Source organism: Thermobia domestica, chromosome 13, assembly GCF_964235325.1.
Source record: "Thermobia domestica chromosome 13, izTheDome1.hap1.1, whole genome shotgun sequence".
Lineage (NCBI taxonomy): Eukaryota > Metazoa > Arthropoda > Insecta > Zygentoma > Lepismatidae > Thermobia > Thermobia domestica.
Window position 1 is genome coordinate 69,365,800 of NC_137466.1, and position 17,776 is coordinate 69,383,575.

At 38.0% G+C, this 17,776-nt stretch overlaps 1 protein-coding gene across 2 annotated transcripts in view; it reads left to right on the plus strand.

Annotated features, from left to right (window-relative positions):
- Positions 1-17,776, plus strand: part of LOC145668212 (uncharacterized) — a 93,739-nt gene that overhangs the window by 59,382 nt on the left and 16,581 nt on the right. For both annotated transcript variants that reach the window (XM_081735862.1, XM_081735861.1), the window contains exon 2: positions 16,170-16,438. In XM_081735862.1, the coding sequence (XP_081591988.1) occupies positions 16,186-16,438 (253 nt within the window). In that variant the 5' untranslated portion in view covers positions 16,170-16,185. The remainder of the gene's footprint in view (positions 1-16,169; positions 16,439-17,776) is intronic.

Here is a 17,776-nt window from a genome sequence, read left to right on the forward strand (position 1 = left end):
TTGCTTAGCACTTTCACTTCATCTTTTTAGTTGAGCTTTCGGCTATGAATACTAGGGATGGCCACATTTTTTCGAAAAATACTTTTTCGAAAAATGAATTTTTCAAAAACGAAAATTTTTTCGAAAATACGAAATTTTTTTCGAGAAACGAAAAACGATTTTTTTTTCGAAAAAACGAAAACGAAATTTTTCCGAAAACCGGAAAACGAAAACTACCGAAAAACGGAAAACGGATAATTTCTGTAAAACAAACTGAGTTTATTTCATTTGTTAGTACTTCCAAACTATAGTATACTATGCATACGTATAGGAAGTCTTATAGAAGGGCTATGTTCATCTGTCTGCCTATCCATCCGTTCGTCTGTCAGCTGGTATCAGAGCAAGAGCGGCAAGAAATAGCGAGAAGCATACATGTAAGTTTGCAACACGAATAGATTCATCTAATGCATTTGACTTTTATTTAATAATCCAGAAGTGATAGAGATCTATCGCTTTCTGCTACATTGTTGATCAACACAGAACACAAACGGTAACATATAGAAAGACGCGATTTTCCAGAACCAATTCAGTGTCCCAAGAATATATTCAATGTTCGCCCTTATTACACTTGCAGCTTAAGCTATGCATAAGTGTCGAAAATCTTGAGAATGGCTTTGTCCGTCTGTCTGTCGAGAGGTGTCAGAGCAAAACAGTAACAAATATTGAGAAGTCGTTTCTTGCGGTCGATTTAGAGCCCCTAAAATAGGTTCGATCTCCTAAATTAACCCTCCATTTAAAACCGTAAGTGGTTCTAATACCATTTTTGGTTTCAATTTGTATCGCTATAGAACGAAAATCGTAATAGATAGCGAGAAGCGATTTGTTGCAAACAATTTAGCGTCTTAGACAACATACAACTATCCACAACATTTAATCAAAACCAGAAATTGTTTATATTTACTATTATTTCCGGTTTTAATACTGAATTACGAGATATCGAGATGTAGATTTTGGCAATCGATTCAACTACCTAGAAATAGCTGTACCTTTTCCATTAATCCTCTATTCAGATCGGAAGTTGTTTAAAATAATCATTTTCGGTTTAACATTGATCGATATAGAACAAAAATGGTAATAAATAGCCACAAGTGTTTTTTTTTTTTTTTTAAAAAAAACGAATCTATACAGCGTCTCAAGAGTATATAAGCTATATATCATCTCAACGCACAATACTATCGAAATTGAAAGTGGCTGAATTTACTAGTATATTCAATAGGGATTCAATACGGATTTTTGTAAAGCAAAAGATTGAAGAAATAGTGATGCGGTTTTTCGCGATCGACTAAGCGTTCTAAGAATAGACTCTACCTTCTCCCTTGATCTCTATTCACACCAGAAGTGGTTCAAATTAACGATTACAAGTTTCAACATTAATCGCCACAGAAGAAAATTGGTAATAAATAGCGACAAGTGGTTCATCTACAATCGATTCAGGTTCTCAAGAGGAAATACAATTACAATCCACAACACTCCACAAAGGCAGAAATGGTTGAAGGTTATTACTATTTTTGATTTTATAGGTAATACTAATTTCAATAGAGCAAAATCGGTCAGAGATATCGAGATGCATTTTTTAAAATTAATCCAGCATCCCAAGAATAGATTCCACCTTCTTCGTTAACACTTTATTTGAACCGAAAGTGTTCAAATTAACCATTTCCGGTGTTAACACTTGTCGCGATAAAACAAAATTGTAATAGATAGCGACAAGCAATTTTCTGGAATCAATTCAGGGTTTTAAGAGAACATATCTTCATAACCTGCACCACTCTTCTGAAACGGAAATGCTTGATATTTACTACTACTTTCGGTTCCAATACTTATATGCATAGAACAATAACTATAAAAGATATCGAGAAGTTCTCTGAAATCGATTCAGCGTCCTAAAAATAGATTCCGTCTCCTCCCTTAACCCTCTATTCAAGCCGGAAGTGGTTCAAATTAGCCATTCCTGCTTTCAATCTTTATCGCCATAGAACAAAAACGATAAGTGATAGCTAATAATGGCTTTTTGATATGGATTCAGCATCCGAGGAACAGATTCTATCTTTGATTTTATTAACCTATTCCAACCAAGAGTTTTAGTTGTGCTACTTGTTGTACTGAAGTTTTGAATATTCAATTCGCATGGATTGCAAGTCTGCCTCAGTCTTACACTGTGAAACGAATCTCATTTGTTGCTCTACAAAAACAGGAAAAAATGTATCACAATCAGAGGGGATCCAGGGGTCGATCGCCCCCCAGAAGAGAACACTCCTATTTTATATATAAATAAAACCCATCCCAGAGTTGGAGCTCGTAAAAATAGCTCTAAGTAGCAGTATTACAACCCCCCCCCCCAGAAGTCCGTCCTGGATCCGCCCCTGATCACAACTCCCGGTTTCAGTATTGATCATCATAGAGCAAGCGAGAAGCATGAATTCAGTACCTTCGCAATAGACTATGTCCAAGTTTTATCCTGTGGTAGAAATTTACTACTACTTTTAATTTCAATAGTGATCACCATAGAGCAAAACTAATAAGAGATAATGAGATATGTTTATATATATGAATCCAGGATTCGAAGATTGTCATATCGATCGCTATCCCTCTATGTAAACCGGAAATAGTGAGAAACTACCATTTCCGATTTCATAGTAAAGAAAAGGCGATAACCGGAAGCAGTTTTTGATATGGATTCTATGCCACAATGGTAGTTTCCATCTCTAAGTTTAATGCAACCGAAAGTGATAAATACTTACTATATCTCTGGTTACAATCTTTCTTTCTCATAGAACGAGAGAAGTACTAGGAAGCGACAAACGTTTCTTTTCAATATATAATTTTATAATTCCAAGAAAAGATTTCAAGCCCTGCAACTGGTCTAGTGGCTAGCGCGTATTCCTTTGATGCACAGGGTCCCGAGTGGGAAAACATTGAACGTGTTATGGTGGTTCGGATTCCACTTTATAATGTAGGTCCAAGTCTTGTATAGTCTTGCTCGATTCTGAAAAGGGACGCTGAACTTCAACAAACAACCAAATAAAAAATATTTCATCTTAGTAGTATTCTTCTACTGAAGTTAGTAGCAGTAAAAACTAATACGAAAACGAAGACCCACCTATTTAAAATTTGAATTCTCGTTTGATGAGATTATTATAGTCAGATACTTAGTTCTTTGTCTTACCGTATATAAAACATCTTTAGAACAAATAAACCATTCAATAGTATTTTGTTAGTATTAAATTGCCTATTTTTGAAAGCAATCAAATTGTTTTTGATACTGACTTAATTAGTTATAGAAAATAAGATAAATGAATGGGGGATCTTAGTGAGAAGTCTTTAGTATCAGTACATATAATCACTTCATGTTTCATATTTTGTTAAAATCAATTGTTAAAAGTCAATTTATTACAGAGTTGCCTGATACTATCACGATCAGTTTATACAGCATCCTTCTATTTGGTAATTTATTAGTCTTTTTTTACATTAGAAAATATAATGTCGGGCTAATTGCTGTATCGCCGGACTAATTTTAGGAAATTTACCGGGTCAATTGGAGAATTTATTTAAGTTTATGAGGAAGAGTGATTGAAAGTCAGGTAAGGGGAATAGCAAAAGCTCTGATAGTGATTGCATTTGCTGGTTGTTTTTGATGTTGTAAGCGGCACTGTATGTGGAGACGGATGGACTATTTCGCGGAGAGGTACACTTGTTTTACTATACGAATCCATAGATTGTAAAATGTATAGATAAATTTGAGCAAATCTTTAATTTTCCCATTTCATGTCGAGAACAGAAACCAACAAACCCCTGTGGGGCTTCTAATCCGTTCCTACTACTATCACTACCCCTACTCCTACTCCTCCTCCTACTACTACTGCTACTTCTACTTATACTATGGATCCGTATAGTAAACCTACGCACCTAATAACATAATCTAACGTAACTTAATGTAATCCAACCAAATATAACCGAATGCAGTATATTTTGTTCCAGTTTTTCGATTTTCAAATTGATCCGGCGATTCAGCAGTAATGCCATATTGTCGATGACACATTAATAATCACTAGTAAATAATTATTTTTTAATATTCTGTAAAATATAAATTTTACACTGTTTACCTTTGTGAATTATTATTTCTAATTTATATCCCTCAAGAACCGAGAACCAAGGGTCTGTGGATCACAATATTTCATGCTTAGCTCGCACACGTACTAGACTTGTTAAAGTCTATGACCATATCAACTTTGGCCAATATCGGATGAGATTAACGCATTTTAATGAAATTTATTCATTTAACTAAGTTCAAGTCCAAATTTTCTGAACAGTATTTTGAGAAAAAATACTGCTACAGGCTAGTCAGAGCATCAATGCAACTCTGTACTGTCAACAGTTGAGCCGTGTTCAAAAAAAAAAAAAAAACTCTGGAGCCAGCACTTCTGAATCGCAAAGGGATCCTCCTCTTACAGGACAAAGCTAAGCCCCACGTGGCTAGGATAACCCGGGACACCATTCTACACTTTGGATGGGAAACACTATTGCATCCGCCATACTCCCCGGACATTGCACCGTCCGATTACCACCTGTTCCATTCCTTGGACAATCAGCTTAGAGGACACTAGTTGAAATCCCTAGTAGAGGTGCAAAATGCACTTGATACCTTTTTCGATTCACGGCCCACCAAGTTCTACCGCGATGGAATACATGGCCTTCCAAAACGTTGGCAGAAGGAGACTATTTTTGATCTTCCAGGTATGTCTTAGGTTAAATATCGATGTTTGAACGTGTTGGGTGAAAAAGCGACAGATCTTTCTTGGTTACCTTTATAGTTACTAAGCTCGTCAAGATCTACCACCTTACCAAGCTTGGTAAAAATTGGATGAGTTCCATCTTTCGCGCTTTAATGAAATTTCTTGATTTCACTGATTCCAAACCTAACATTGATAGCTAATAACTCAGGAACAAAAAGTCTGCACATCATAATATTTTATATGAGCTTCCATGCATACCAAGCTTGTCAATATTTACGATCCTACCAACTTTAGTCAAGATCATTTGAGTTTAATCAAATGCGACTTGGTGAAATTCCTTGATATCACTAACTTAAAACACAAATTTGATTAGCAATAACTCGGGAACCAAAGTCCCAAACACCATAATATTTAACATGTGTACTAAATACATTGCAGTCCATAACCATACTAATTTTGGTCGTGATTGGATGAGTTTCGTCAATAGTAGCACTACACACTATCCTTTCATTAGATCGAGCTCATCCGTGGCTTAGCGGTTAGCGTACGCGCCTTTGCCGTGTTAGACCCGCGTTCGATTCCCGGCGGGAGCTCATGTGGTTCGGATTCCACGTTAATCAATGAAATGAAATGAAATCTGAGTTTTACGTCCCACGGTTATGCCGGTTAGGCTAAAGGAGACGGTGATGATGAGAGATGAATTAAAATGGTGGAATGAAGAAAGTGGGAGAAAACGGGAGAACCCCGAGAAAACCCACGAGCACGGTGTTTGTCCACCACAAAGTTCACTTGGCGGAGGCTGGGATCGAACCCGGGACCCCAAGTACCAGAGGTGAACGTCCACGTTAATCAGTAGGTCCACTTCTCATATAGCCTCGCTGCTGAACGGGACGTTAAACTCAAAATCAATTCAACCTTTCATTAGACCCAAATCCAAGGAGCACGGTAGCTCAGTGTTAGAACGCTTACCTCTTGTGCATTTGATCCCAGACCAAGTAAGTTCGTGGCAGACAACATCGTGTCCGTGTATTTTCCCGGGGTACTCCCATTTCCTCCCAGATTATCATTCCACGAATTCCGAAAACTTTTCGAGAAACGAAAAATCATCAAAAAAGGGAAAACGAATTTTTCGAAAAAACGGAAAACAATTTTTTTCGAAAAATGAAAGATGAAAAAATTTCCGAAAAACGAAAGACATTTTTTTTTTCGAAAAACGAACGAAAAAACGAGAAATGAAATTTCCGAAAATAAGATTTTTTTAAAAAGGCCATCCCTAATGAATACCACCGCGACAAGTCGTGGTTCTTATGATAGTGGCGTATTTTCGTCCGGAGAAATTATGGAAATAATAAATAATGTAGACTCCGATGCTTTTGAAACGGACGATGAATGTAGTTTGTACGAAGATTCTAGCATCAATTTATGTGACACACATACCTCTTTTCATATAACATCGCTGTTGAACGCTACGTTAAACTCTAAATCAAAACTCAACACATACCTCTTTCTATTTAAAAATATTGTGTGGTATACAATATTCGGAATTCAAGATGGCTGCCATGATGTGCACTAAATCATTTATGTCGTTATTATTGTTCTGTCCCAATACTTTTCAGTAACCCTGTATACAGATCCACATGTCTTCTCACAGCAAAATTAATCTAATGTTTTCCACAGAATATTTTTCATACTAATATGTATTTTTATACTTTGATCCAGGAGTAGAAATGGAATTCTAGAAGTAAGGGAAAAGTCAGCAATAGATAAAGTTTGATTGAGCTATGTCACGAGAATACAAACTCAGAAAGACAGTAGTTAGGGGCGGACTGGCCAGGGCCCTTAGGTCGCAATCGCGGCCTAGGCCCTCTAAGAAAACAATGAAAGAATAAAGAAAGAAAGAGAAAGAAAAGCTAAAACAAAAGAGAGCTAAATAATTCGGTAGCTCAGTGTTATTATGCTACCAACACACACTCCTCTTCCACCCTTCCATCAATCAGTAAGTTATCTTTTTAATAGGGTCCTTTCGTTACTAGATTTGTGGCTAGGTCCATCTTTCACTATGGTCTTTTATTATCAGAAACTGTGATTTAGTTTGTACCTGGGACCTTGGGCCCTTCTTTCAATATATTGGACAGTTGGGTCCTTCTTTCATTACATTGAGAAGTTGGAGCCCTTTGCCCTTTATTCATTATATTGGGCAGTTGGGGCCCTTCTTTCATTTCATTGAGCAGTTGCGGTCCTAGGCATGTTTTTCATCATGTTGAGCTGTTGGGACCTGGGACCTTTTTTCATAATGTAGGGTAGTTGCATCCCTTTCAAGGTTGAAGACTGGTGCCTGGTTTGTAGCTGGGTTCATATTTAACCACAGGCTGGTTGGTTCTTTATGGATGTTAATACACCTTGTAGGTCTATATTTGATAATTCAAAAATGGGAAAACAACGCATTTTTAAAAATTTATTTTCCATCAAAAAGTTTACAAAATAACAGGAGAAAACAGTGGAAGACGCCAAGAAAGCGGGCATTTCAACATAATGGTTGATTCTATCCAAGATGTTTCAGGGCTCAATCAGCTGGCTATAGCAATTCTCTGCGTTATAAACGGTCAAGTATTTGAGCGGCTGTTAGTAGTTGTCGTAAACAGCTTGGGCGTCTCTGGCAGGGGGACGATGGGGACGCGTCCCTCCAATATTTTGAAGTACAAATTATTCAATATTTTGTTCTAATTTAATTTATTTACTAACGGCAGAATAACATATAAATGATAATAATTATATTTATTTGTCATATAATATTCAGGCTGTGTAACAGAGTTCTTCATATGCCTCACGGGGTCCGTGAAGGTAAGCAGAAATGTAACAAATGGAATTAAAGATAATAAACAGGTTGGGCTAGATAGTACCATTTCAATAACTTTCTTTGATGTCCTCCCCAAATTGTATATGCCAGAGACGCCAGTGGTAAACAATGACACTACAAGACAAGTAACTTATAATGAAATCAAAAGAGTACTTTGTGACAAAAATGTTTTGATGCTTGTGATGATATTGTAAGTTGCTTTTTTGATGGAGCTGCTAACTTCAGTGGATGCTATTAAGGAGTTAAAGCATTACTGGAGAAGGATAATCCTGAAATCATTTACACCCAATGCATGGGTTATGCTCTTAATTTCGTTATGACAAATTCGACTGAGTAGATACCTGAAGCTGCAAATTTATTTGAAACCAGTGCCATGTTCTGTCTGAATACTACAAAAGAAAGGATGTTTGTAAGAAAATGATTGATGCAAGCCACGAGGGACATGACAGACTACGAAAAGTTCAACAAGTTGGTACAACACGATGATGGAGCAGAAACAAGGCACTGAATGCAGTAGTGGACACTAATGAGTTTCGCTACGAAACATGTAACCAAGACGAGGATGACTGTCTATCATCAAGATTTCTTTCATTTTTATTGTTCCTCAGTGATGATGTACAGAACAGGGGTTTTAATGCGAAATGAAAATTTTAAGCTAAACTTTGCTGAATAAATTGGCAGAATTTAACACTGTAATGAGGACTTCTATGTTTCAGGACTTATTTACGGAAACGGAGCCTGTTTCAAAATACCTGCAGTCTCACGGATTGGACTATCTTACTACCTGGAGATTTCTAGACAATTTGCAGCTGCAGCTTCAGAAGAAAATAGAGGCAAAAGATGTCTGTTTAATGCTTTACGAAAACACAAAAATATTTTGTGTGAAAATAAATCAACAGCTTGCGCAATCTGGTGTAGAGATAGCAATGGAAAAAACTTTTTGCACAGAAGAATCTTAAAGAAAAAGAAAATGCCAGGAGTGCAGATGAACTGGAAAAGAACTTAAATATAAGTGAAAATGATTTATTCAGAATAAAAAACTTCAACGAAAATTCTGAATACAGCTGTTACATGTGTCAGTGATAGATTTCAGCAGCCGAAAGAATTCCAAATACTGGAACCTAAGGACTTTTCAGAAATCAAGAAGAATGGTGTATCTGCAAGAGCTTTCAGAGTTCTTCCGAAAAAAAAACTAAATATAAAACAGGAGAAAATATACAAAGAGCTCCAGCAGTTCTCTGTCGTGTATTTCCCTGTCACAAAACGTTCTCGTTTTTGATGATCCTGAAGAGAATTATACCCCTGAATCCGTAGAAGATGATGATGATTATGCATCTGAGCATGCTATGGAAGATGGAACATCTTTGGACGGGATTCACGGTAAGAGTGATAATGATGCTGCAAACACCTTGTATAAAAATTGTTTGTCATGTGCAGGGAAAATTTTGCACCAATTTCCGTCAGTCTAGTTGCTTTAATAATTTATACATTGTATACAAACATGCGTTGTCTCTACCATGCACCCAAGTGACATGTGGAAGGTGCTTCTCAAAGTTAAAGTTAGAGTAAACAAATCTCAGAGCTAGTTTGTGTGAAGACATTTGGACACATTTTTGCTAATGAATATGGAAAGAGACATTTAAATTTAGTGTCTGTGAACGAAGTTATTCAGAAACTCCGCGATTCATAAGCTGAAATGCAAAGAATCTTAACTTTTTAAAATTATTAGTTGTTTCGTGGTTCAGCAGTTTATCATTTTCAGTAAAACTGTCGTGTTCATTCCACAGTCAAAAGTTATTATTAGTTGTTTAGTGTTACAATTTTTAGTAAGCTGCCCTGTTCATTCCATAGTAAAAGTTATTCGCTATTATTTTTTTAGTGTTTCAGCTACTATACAGAGTGTCTCAAAAGTCCCGTGACATACGGTAACTCTCTTATTATCAGAGTTACAACAAAATATAGGCGGGGAAACGGTCTCCAAATATGATGTTTTCGATCTAAAGTGAAAGAATTTTTCAAATCGGACAAGCCGTTTGGGCTGTACACTCTATATGCGCCCAATGTTACATGAAAATGCAACGTTACCATTTACCCGGACCCACAACATAAATGAATGAAGTTACTGTCTATTAAAAACATTATATTTGTAGGCGGTTTCCTCTCTTACATTTTGTTGTAACTCTGATAACAACAGAGTTATCCATGTCAGGGGACTTTTTAGACACCCCGTGTGGCAATGCAATAATAATTATAAAATATTCTCTTGAAAGTTTGTTTCTGGAAATTCTGTGCTTGCTGTGTCATCAAATTTTCACCGACCAATGATAAATTATAGCTTGCAAAAACTATCAAGTAACAACCAATTTACAACTGCACAACGCGATGGCTCATCGCAGATGTTGATTGTACGCAGTGGCGCAACCAGGATTTTATTTCGGGAGGGGCCAAGAATATCCAGTACAGTAGTCTGCAAACGACGTGCTGCACCATTTGATGCGGACAAAATTGAAATTTTGAATTCTCCTCATTACAAGCAATTTAGTTATCCTTATTATTAACATGCTAAAAAACCTTAAAATGAAAATTCCAATTCACAAATTCCCTATTATTAACGGTTACAAGTTTTAAAATTTGCGCTATAATAAATATTTTGAACATCTTTATTTTTGCATAAAATGACGCACTCTTTACTAACGTTTATTACTCTAAGAAATTAATGTAGGGGTTTTCACTGGGTATTTCTCCTTTCGTACAGTGCTTTGACTTAATTCAATATTCATTTATGCTTTGATCTATTTTGAAATTTCACCAAAATTTGTCTGCAACGCTGCTGTATAAGATAGATCAGGTTTGTTTCGGAGAGGGCATGGGCCCCCGAGTTCATAGCTCGTTGCGCCACTGATTGTACGTTATTTTAGAAATTGGTGTTATAGTCTGAGCTCCCTCCATAGTAACCGCGGCCTAGGCCCTAATACACCCAGTCCGCCTATGACGGGAGTGCAAGCAACCTTTCATTAAGAACGACTTAAGCGATAGCGATTGTTCCAAAACAATCAACAAGCAAACAAAACTAATATTATCATTCAAATTTCCTATTTGTTATTAATAACCACAGATATATTTCCTTCATTTGCATAAACACTTCAACTTACTAAGGGGACACAATCCTCTTTTGCATGATTGATCTCCACTCTTGCTTTGATCTCAAGCTTTTTACACGTGGAACCGTATTTACCGGGCCCTTTGGACGCGGGGTCTTTCTGACTTGTGCCTTTTTGACGCAGGGCCCTTTTGACTCGCACCCAGTTGACGCCTGGCCGTTTTGACCCGTGCCCTATTGTAATGGTGCTCCTTTTGATCAGGGCCCGTTTGACGAAGTTTCTTGTTGACTCTTTCCCTTTTGTAGCAGAACCCTTTCTATCCGGATCCTTTTGACGCAGCGTCCTTATAACTCGGCTCCGTTTGTTGCAGATCCTTTTTAACCCGGGCCCTTTTAACGCAGAGCCATTTTGTCGCGGAGACCTTTTTACCTAGGCCCTTTCGACGCGGGGCTGTTTTGACTCGGGCATTTTGTAGCGGGCCCCTTTTTGACTCGGACCCGTTTGACGCAGGGCCCTTTTGACTCGGATCCTTTTGTCGTGGTACTCTTTTGACCCAGGCCCTTTTCATGAGGAGCGTTTTGATTCGGCCCCTTTTGACTTGGGTCCTTTTGTTCCGTAGATCTTTTGACCCAGGCCCTTTTGATAGGGGGTCATTTGACTCGGGTCCTTTTGTAGCGGGGCTTTTTTCACTCGGGCCCGTTCGACGCAGAGCCCTTGCGACTCGAGCCCCTTTGTACTGGGAACCTTTGACTCGGGCCCTATTGATGAGGGGTGTTTTGATTCGGGTCCGTTTGACGCGGGGCATTCTGACTCGGGTCCTTTTGTCGTGGGACCCTTTTGACACGGGCTCTTTAAATGAAGGGCGTTTTGATTCGGGTCTTTTTGACTCAAACCCTTTTATTGCGGAGAGGTTTTGACCGGGGCAATTTTGACTCGGGCCCTCTTGTACGCGGCACCTTTTGACACGGGTTCATTTGAGGCAGGTCTCTTTTGACTCGGGCTCTTTTGTCGTGGGACCCTTTTGACGCGGAGCTTTTGATTCTTGCCCTTTTGACTCCTACCCTTTTCTTGCGGAGAAGTTTGTCGCAAGCCCTTTTTTCGCGGGTCCCTTTCGACTCGTGCCCTTTATAGAGGGGCCATTTTTGACTTCTGCTCTTTTCTTGTGGAGATCTTTTGACCCGGTCCCATTTGACGTGGGAAAGTTTTGACTCGGGCTCTTTTGTAGCGGGACTCTTTTTATCCTGGCCATTTTCATGAGGGGCGTTTCGTTTCGGCCCTTTTTGACTCGGGTCCTTTTGTTGCGGAGACCTTTTGAACCTGGCCCGTTTGACGCAGGTCGCTTGGGACTCAAGCCCTTTTATAGTGGGACCCTTTTGACTCGGGTCCTTTTAATGAAAGGCGTTTTGACTCGTGCCCATTTTTGCGGAGACCTTTTGAACAGGGCCCTTTTGACGCCGAGCCGTTTGACTCGGGCCATTTTGCAGCGATGCCCCTTTTTGACACGGGGCCTTTAGACTCGGGTTATTTTGTCGTGGGTCTCTTTTGACCCGGGCTCTTTTTATGAGGGCCGTTTTGATTCGGCCCCTTTTGACTCGGGCCCTTTTGTTGAGGAGGTCTTTTAGCCTGGGCCGTTTGACTCGGGTTCTTTTGTAGCAGGGCTCTTTTTCAGCCGGGCTCGTTTGAAGCAAGTCCCTTTTAACTCGGGCCCTTTTGTCATGGACCCTTTTGATGAGGGTCGTTTTGATTCGGGCAATTTTGACTCCTGCCCTTTTGTTTCGGAAACCTTTTGACTCGAGCACTTTTGTTGCGGAGTCATTGTGGTCTGGCTTTTTTAAAACATTGTCCATTTTGACTCGGGCCCTTTTGACTTGGGCCCTTTTGTTGCGGAGACGTTTCGTCCTGGGTCCTTTTCACATGGGCCATTTTGACTCGGGCCCCTTTGTAGCGGGGCCTCTTTCAACCCGGGTCCGTTTGAAGCAGGGCCGTTTTGACTCGGGTCCTTTTGTTGCGGGCCATATTGACTCTGGCCTTTCGGTCTTTTCCCTTTTGTCAGGCCCTTTTGACATGGAACCGTATATATAACGCAGCAGCTGAAATACCTGGGGCAGGAGGCCTGGGGGAGTATGAGTAAATCGAAGGTAGATCGATCCAGGGCGCAGTAAAATTAATCACATCACTGTTCATATCAATTTATTTTTTCTTTCGACATATCTGGAGATCAGTGTTCTGACTAATAGCCTACAGCGGCGAAAGACGATATACGTTATCAGTGTTATGACTGTTAACGTAATATATATAGGGAATAAAACGAAAAACTCTATATCGGTCTCCCCCCCCCCCGTTAGAAAAAATCCTGCGGGCGTTAGTGATTATGATGTTGCTTAGTTACTGTATTATATTATTCTATACGCGGAATAAATACTTATGTGTTTTATATAATAATAAGAACCTGATCTACATTTATTACGGCCCTTGCTTTACGACAACGAAACATATTCATGTTCAGCGTAATCAGTTTCCATTCACAAATAATTACAGTGAGGCGAATGAAATAATTCAAGCCCGAACATGTCGTAGTAAATTCCTGAAGAGTGAAAAGCGCTAGTAGCAGTTGTTAGCAGTTTTTAACTTAACATATAAGACAATAATTTGAAAAACTGAGAATACAAATCTTTTCAGAGATGACAGTGCACTGATGCTTTAAATCTATGCCCTTACTCCCTATACCTACGTTATTTCCCTAGTCAAAATAAAAACTCTTCAAAATCAATCAAAATTTCTTATGCAACCATCCCTTCCTTAGAGTACTGCGGTGTCACATACCCGTCACGGCGATGTAAAGGCACTTTTGGCGACGAGGATACATGAAAAGTCAGAGTGTTAGAGCTGACGGTGATGAACAGAAAAGGAAGAAAAGAACACATTTCTTTCAACTTGCCTAAGGGGTTTTAAAAGTGACATGACAATTGTGCAGGAAGTATAGAAGGATCTTTCAAGTGAAAAATTTTTGTTCTTTAGTCGTCAAAAGAGAGGGGATGGGATAGATGATTTGAGTACGAAACTACATTTATACATATAAACTAGTTCTCTTTGGTCAACCCTAGCACACTGATAAGCATCAAATATTTTCTGGGCGCTAAGTACACGATATTGTATGTGGGCGCTAAATCTACGGGCGCTAAGTGCACTCCACGCAAAATACATTGTCGGACCTCTTTGGGGGCCCCCCTTCCCTACGCCACTGCTGCCGCCAACAATGAATAGTACACAAGAACTCCACACGATATTGTTATGTGTACCTGTTGAACTTGAGCACTTTCTGTACTTTATGCTGGCATCTTTTACTTTCCCTTTCTGTATATATGCACCTCTAAGGCGCACATAAGTGATTAAAAAAACTGACTCGAGTAAGGCATCTCTTTACAGAGCATTAAGTAGAAAGTTCATTAAATATGAAAGAAACTGGTTGTATAAAATATTAATAAATAGAATAAGATATTTAGAATATTTAATGTATAGTAAGTATTATACATTATACACGATTAATGTAAAACTATGATTGAAATTAATATAAAGCATAATTTGGAAAAATGAAGCATAAGTAAACAAAAAATAAAACATAATGTGGGTTACTCTACTAATTACATTAAATTTCTTGTAACATTCGAATCAATGATATTTTCATACAATGTCATTATGTTTTTAATTCGCATCCACTTCAGGGCTGCCAACTTTTCAAACCTACTCACCCGTACATTCACAGCTTGAGTGCTCCAAGTTGAATTTCGTTAAATTAGAACCTTATTTCAGTTAAACACACCCAGAAGCGGATTTTGAGGGCGGTCAATGAGGCAACCGCCCAGGCTCCGCGTTCTGAGCATTGTCGTCCAAGAAATAGATAGAAAATTACCGTACACACAAAAACACACACACACACTCGGCGATTTTTACTAGTACTGGCTTTGCGGGGTCTTTATTGGTATTAGGCCCCGCGCGCGCTCCATGTATGTTTTTCTTTTTTTTAAATCTATGTTTAGCAATATTTGTTAGAGAAACAAAATAAGGTTGATTTGAAACTGTAATTAACATTTATGTCTGAACAGACTTAAACTTATACGTTTGAAACTGTAATTAACATTTATGTCTGAACAGACTTAAACTTATACGTTTGAAACTGTAATTAACATTTATGTCTGAACAGACTTAAACTTATACGTTTGAAACTGTAATTAACATTTATGTCTGAACAGACTTAAACTTATACGTGTTTTCATTTTTACCACTTTGCAATACAGCAGGATTCTTTTTCACATACATTTTTTTTGCATGTCATGTGATAAACTTATTTTTTACCATTATTTCAGTTTTTCAGGCATACGGTTTGTCAGCTCAACACCGGAAAACAAAATTGCTGGTTGCATGGGGGCTAGACAATTACTGTTGGGCTTATACAGTTACCACTCTGTTCGTATCTTAGTTTGCAATTCTGATCACTCACAGTAGGGTAGACAGATAAGACTATTTTTTATTTTAATTATTTATTTTGCTAAATGATAACAATAATGATCGAATTGTTGCTTTTAAACCGCATTATGATTTTAATAACATTGTGTCCTGGATACAGTATAGGCTGTTTGTTTTAAATACATTAGTTAATTTTGACTGAGGATTTGCAAATGAGATAAGACGTGTTGCCGCTAAGTTTTGTTTTTGCTTGCTCAGATAGGCTCATGCTATTTGGGCTCTCAGGGGTGGGCTATCGTTCTCCATCCTTTGTATTCGCCAGACCTAGCCCCGTTCCATATTTTTTCTGCTCCTGAGAATGAAAATCGTCTATAATGGTAGTGTTTTGAATATGTGGAATCTGTAAAGATCAGCAGAGAGCACTCACTGGACGATATCAAAGTTAGAGAGTTCCAGAGGTGCTTCGAACAGTGGGAAAGAAGGTTGGAAGAGTGCATCGCATGTAGTGGAGTACTTTGAAGGAGACTGAAATAATTCTGTAAAACAACTTAATAAATTACTTTTTAAGAACAAAACTCCTTTTTCATGTTGGTTCTTCCTCGTATTTTAATATTTTGTATCTCAGAACTGAATTGGAAATAGTTATTTTTTTTTACTTTTTTTCTAAAAGACTTAACTCTTTCCTTCTATGAGCGAGGCCTGGGGTAAAGGCCCTGGTTGCCTCACCAACGGTACGGCACTGTGTATAGACAATATATAACATTTCAATATTTAAATTAGGGAGTATGCTGTATATATTCTCGATCAAGAATGGATTTACTGTGGCTCTTAATCCTTTATATCATGTAAGTGTGCAAAACATATAGTAGACTATATGTTTATTTCTGTCTTCCATTATATATATTTGAACCTGTGTGAATATACTCCACATGTAAGGTATACATTATTAGTAAAATAATATTAATTATTTTTCAGTCCATTACCGCTTAAGATGTCACGTTCGTCCAGATCTACACATGTTGATCCTTCTTATTTGTCTTCGTTGAGCAGCAATGGCTTTGGTATTGCTTCTGAGTACGATGACACCGCAAGAGAAGCAACAGTGTACTTATACAAAAGGGCAATTGATGTAGGATCAAGTACTACTGGATCACGTACGTCAGGAGGTGACGTACCGTTTGGTCCACTATCTCATTGGGCTCTAGTAGTCCATTACATCGATGGTGCTTGGAGAACAGCAGATGGTATGTTTATATTATTATTATTATTATTAGTAGTAGTAGTAGTAGTAGTAGTAGTAGTAGTAATAGTAGTATCAATCGCCGACAATTTGTTATCACTACTCGTTTTCTGTGAAAAAGGGTGCTGTAGTGTAAAGATTTTCAGGTATAAGAAAACACTGACACCGCTATTCACCATTAATATTGTGGTAGTCTTAATCTTAGATTTTATTTGGAGTCAAATCTAATTTTCATTTTAGTGGTATAAGTTTACCAATTATAGGAATATACGGAACTTAGTTCACTTGCAAATAAGCGTATATAAAGAATTGAATTATGCTCTAAACAGTCCGTTATACAATCACGTCTGTGAATTCGTCTCGTGCGCTGATAACAGTTTCACTTACATAACGAATGAACTAATTACGGAAAGTTTCGCTGATTAACAGAACACCCCACCTCAACCAATCACTTGAAAGTAGTGAGGCTGATAGAGAAAACTCAAAGAAAATATACACTACCTATTGCATCGAAATTGAACAAGGTTTTTATGAAAGTTATTGTGGAAAATTTTCTTAAACCGTATTGTATATACATGTGAAGAAACTTCCAAATTTGGGTGACTTTATGCAATTTTATCTTTGACTCATTTAAACAGCAAGAATGGCGATGATCTAGAACCTCTTAATAAAAATATGCATTAGACCCTATATTGCATCAAAATCGAATACGTGTACTCCAGGGGTAAAAATGGATCTGAAAAGGCAGGGGGACGCTTGAAGTCACGCCGTCCCCCGTGCCTATCTTTCCCCATTGTAATTTTTTTTTAGAAAGTGGGGGACGCCACATATATTTTCCGGAAGTGGGGGACGACGTCCCCCCGCGTTCCACCGCACTTTTACCCCTGGTATACTCTATATGTAATCGAAGTTATACCCCAAAAGCATTTTGGTATCACATTGTTTGTGTGCAAACATGAAACATAGGACTAATTTTATGCTCATTGTATACCCCTATTCTTGACGAATTTCAACTCTAAACGATATGCTTAAGTCTCGAAGAGAGCAAACATCAAACAAATTTTTCGGAAGTTAGTGTGGAATACATAAACAGAAAGATTGCAAACGACATTTGGGTGAAATGGAAGGAGCTCGTTTCAATTCTGATACTCCTAGAAGTAGTGCTATTATTATTATTATTATTATTATTTGCTGTTGTCTATGTATTGAACATAGTAGAAGCGAGGAAAGGATTTTAAAGTTTATTGCCCCTCTTTATACTTTATCAGACATGCGTATGCAGAAACGCCCTTTTTTTTTTTTTTTTTTTTTTTCAAGATGGAAAAAGACAGATCATAGTGAA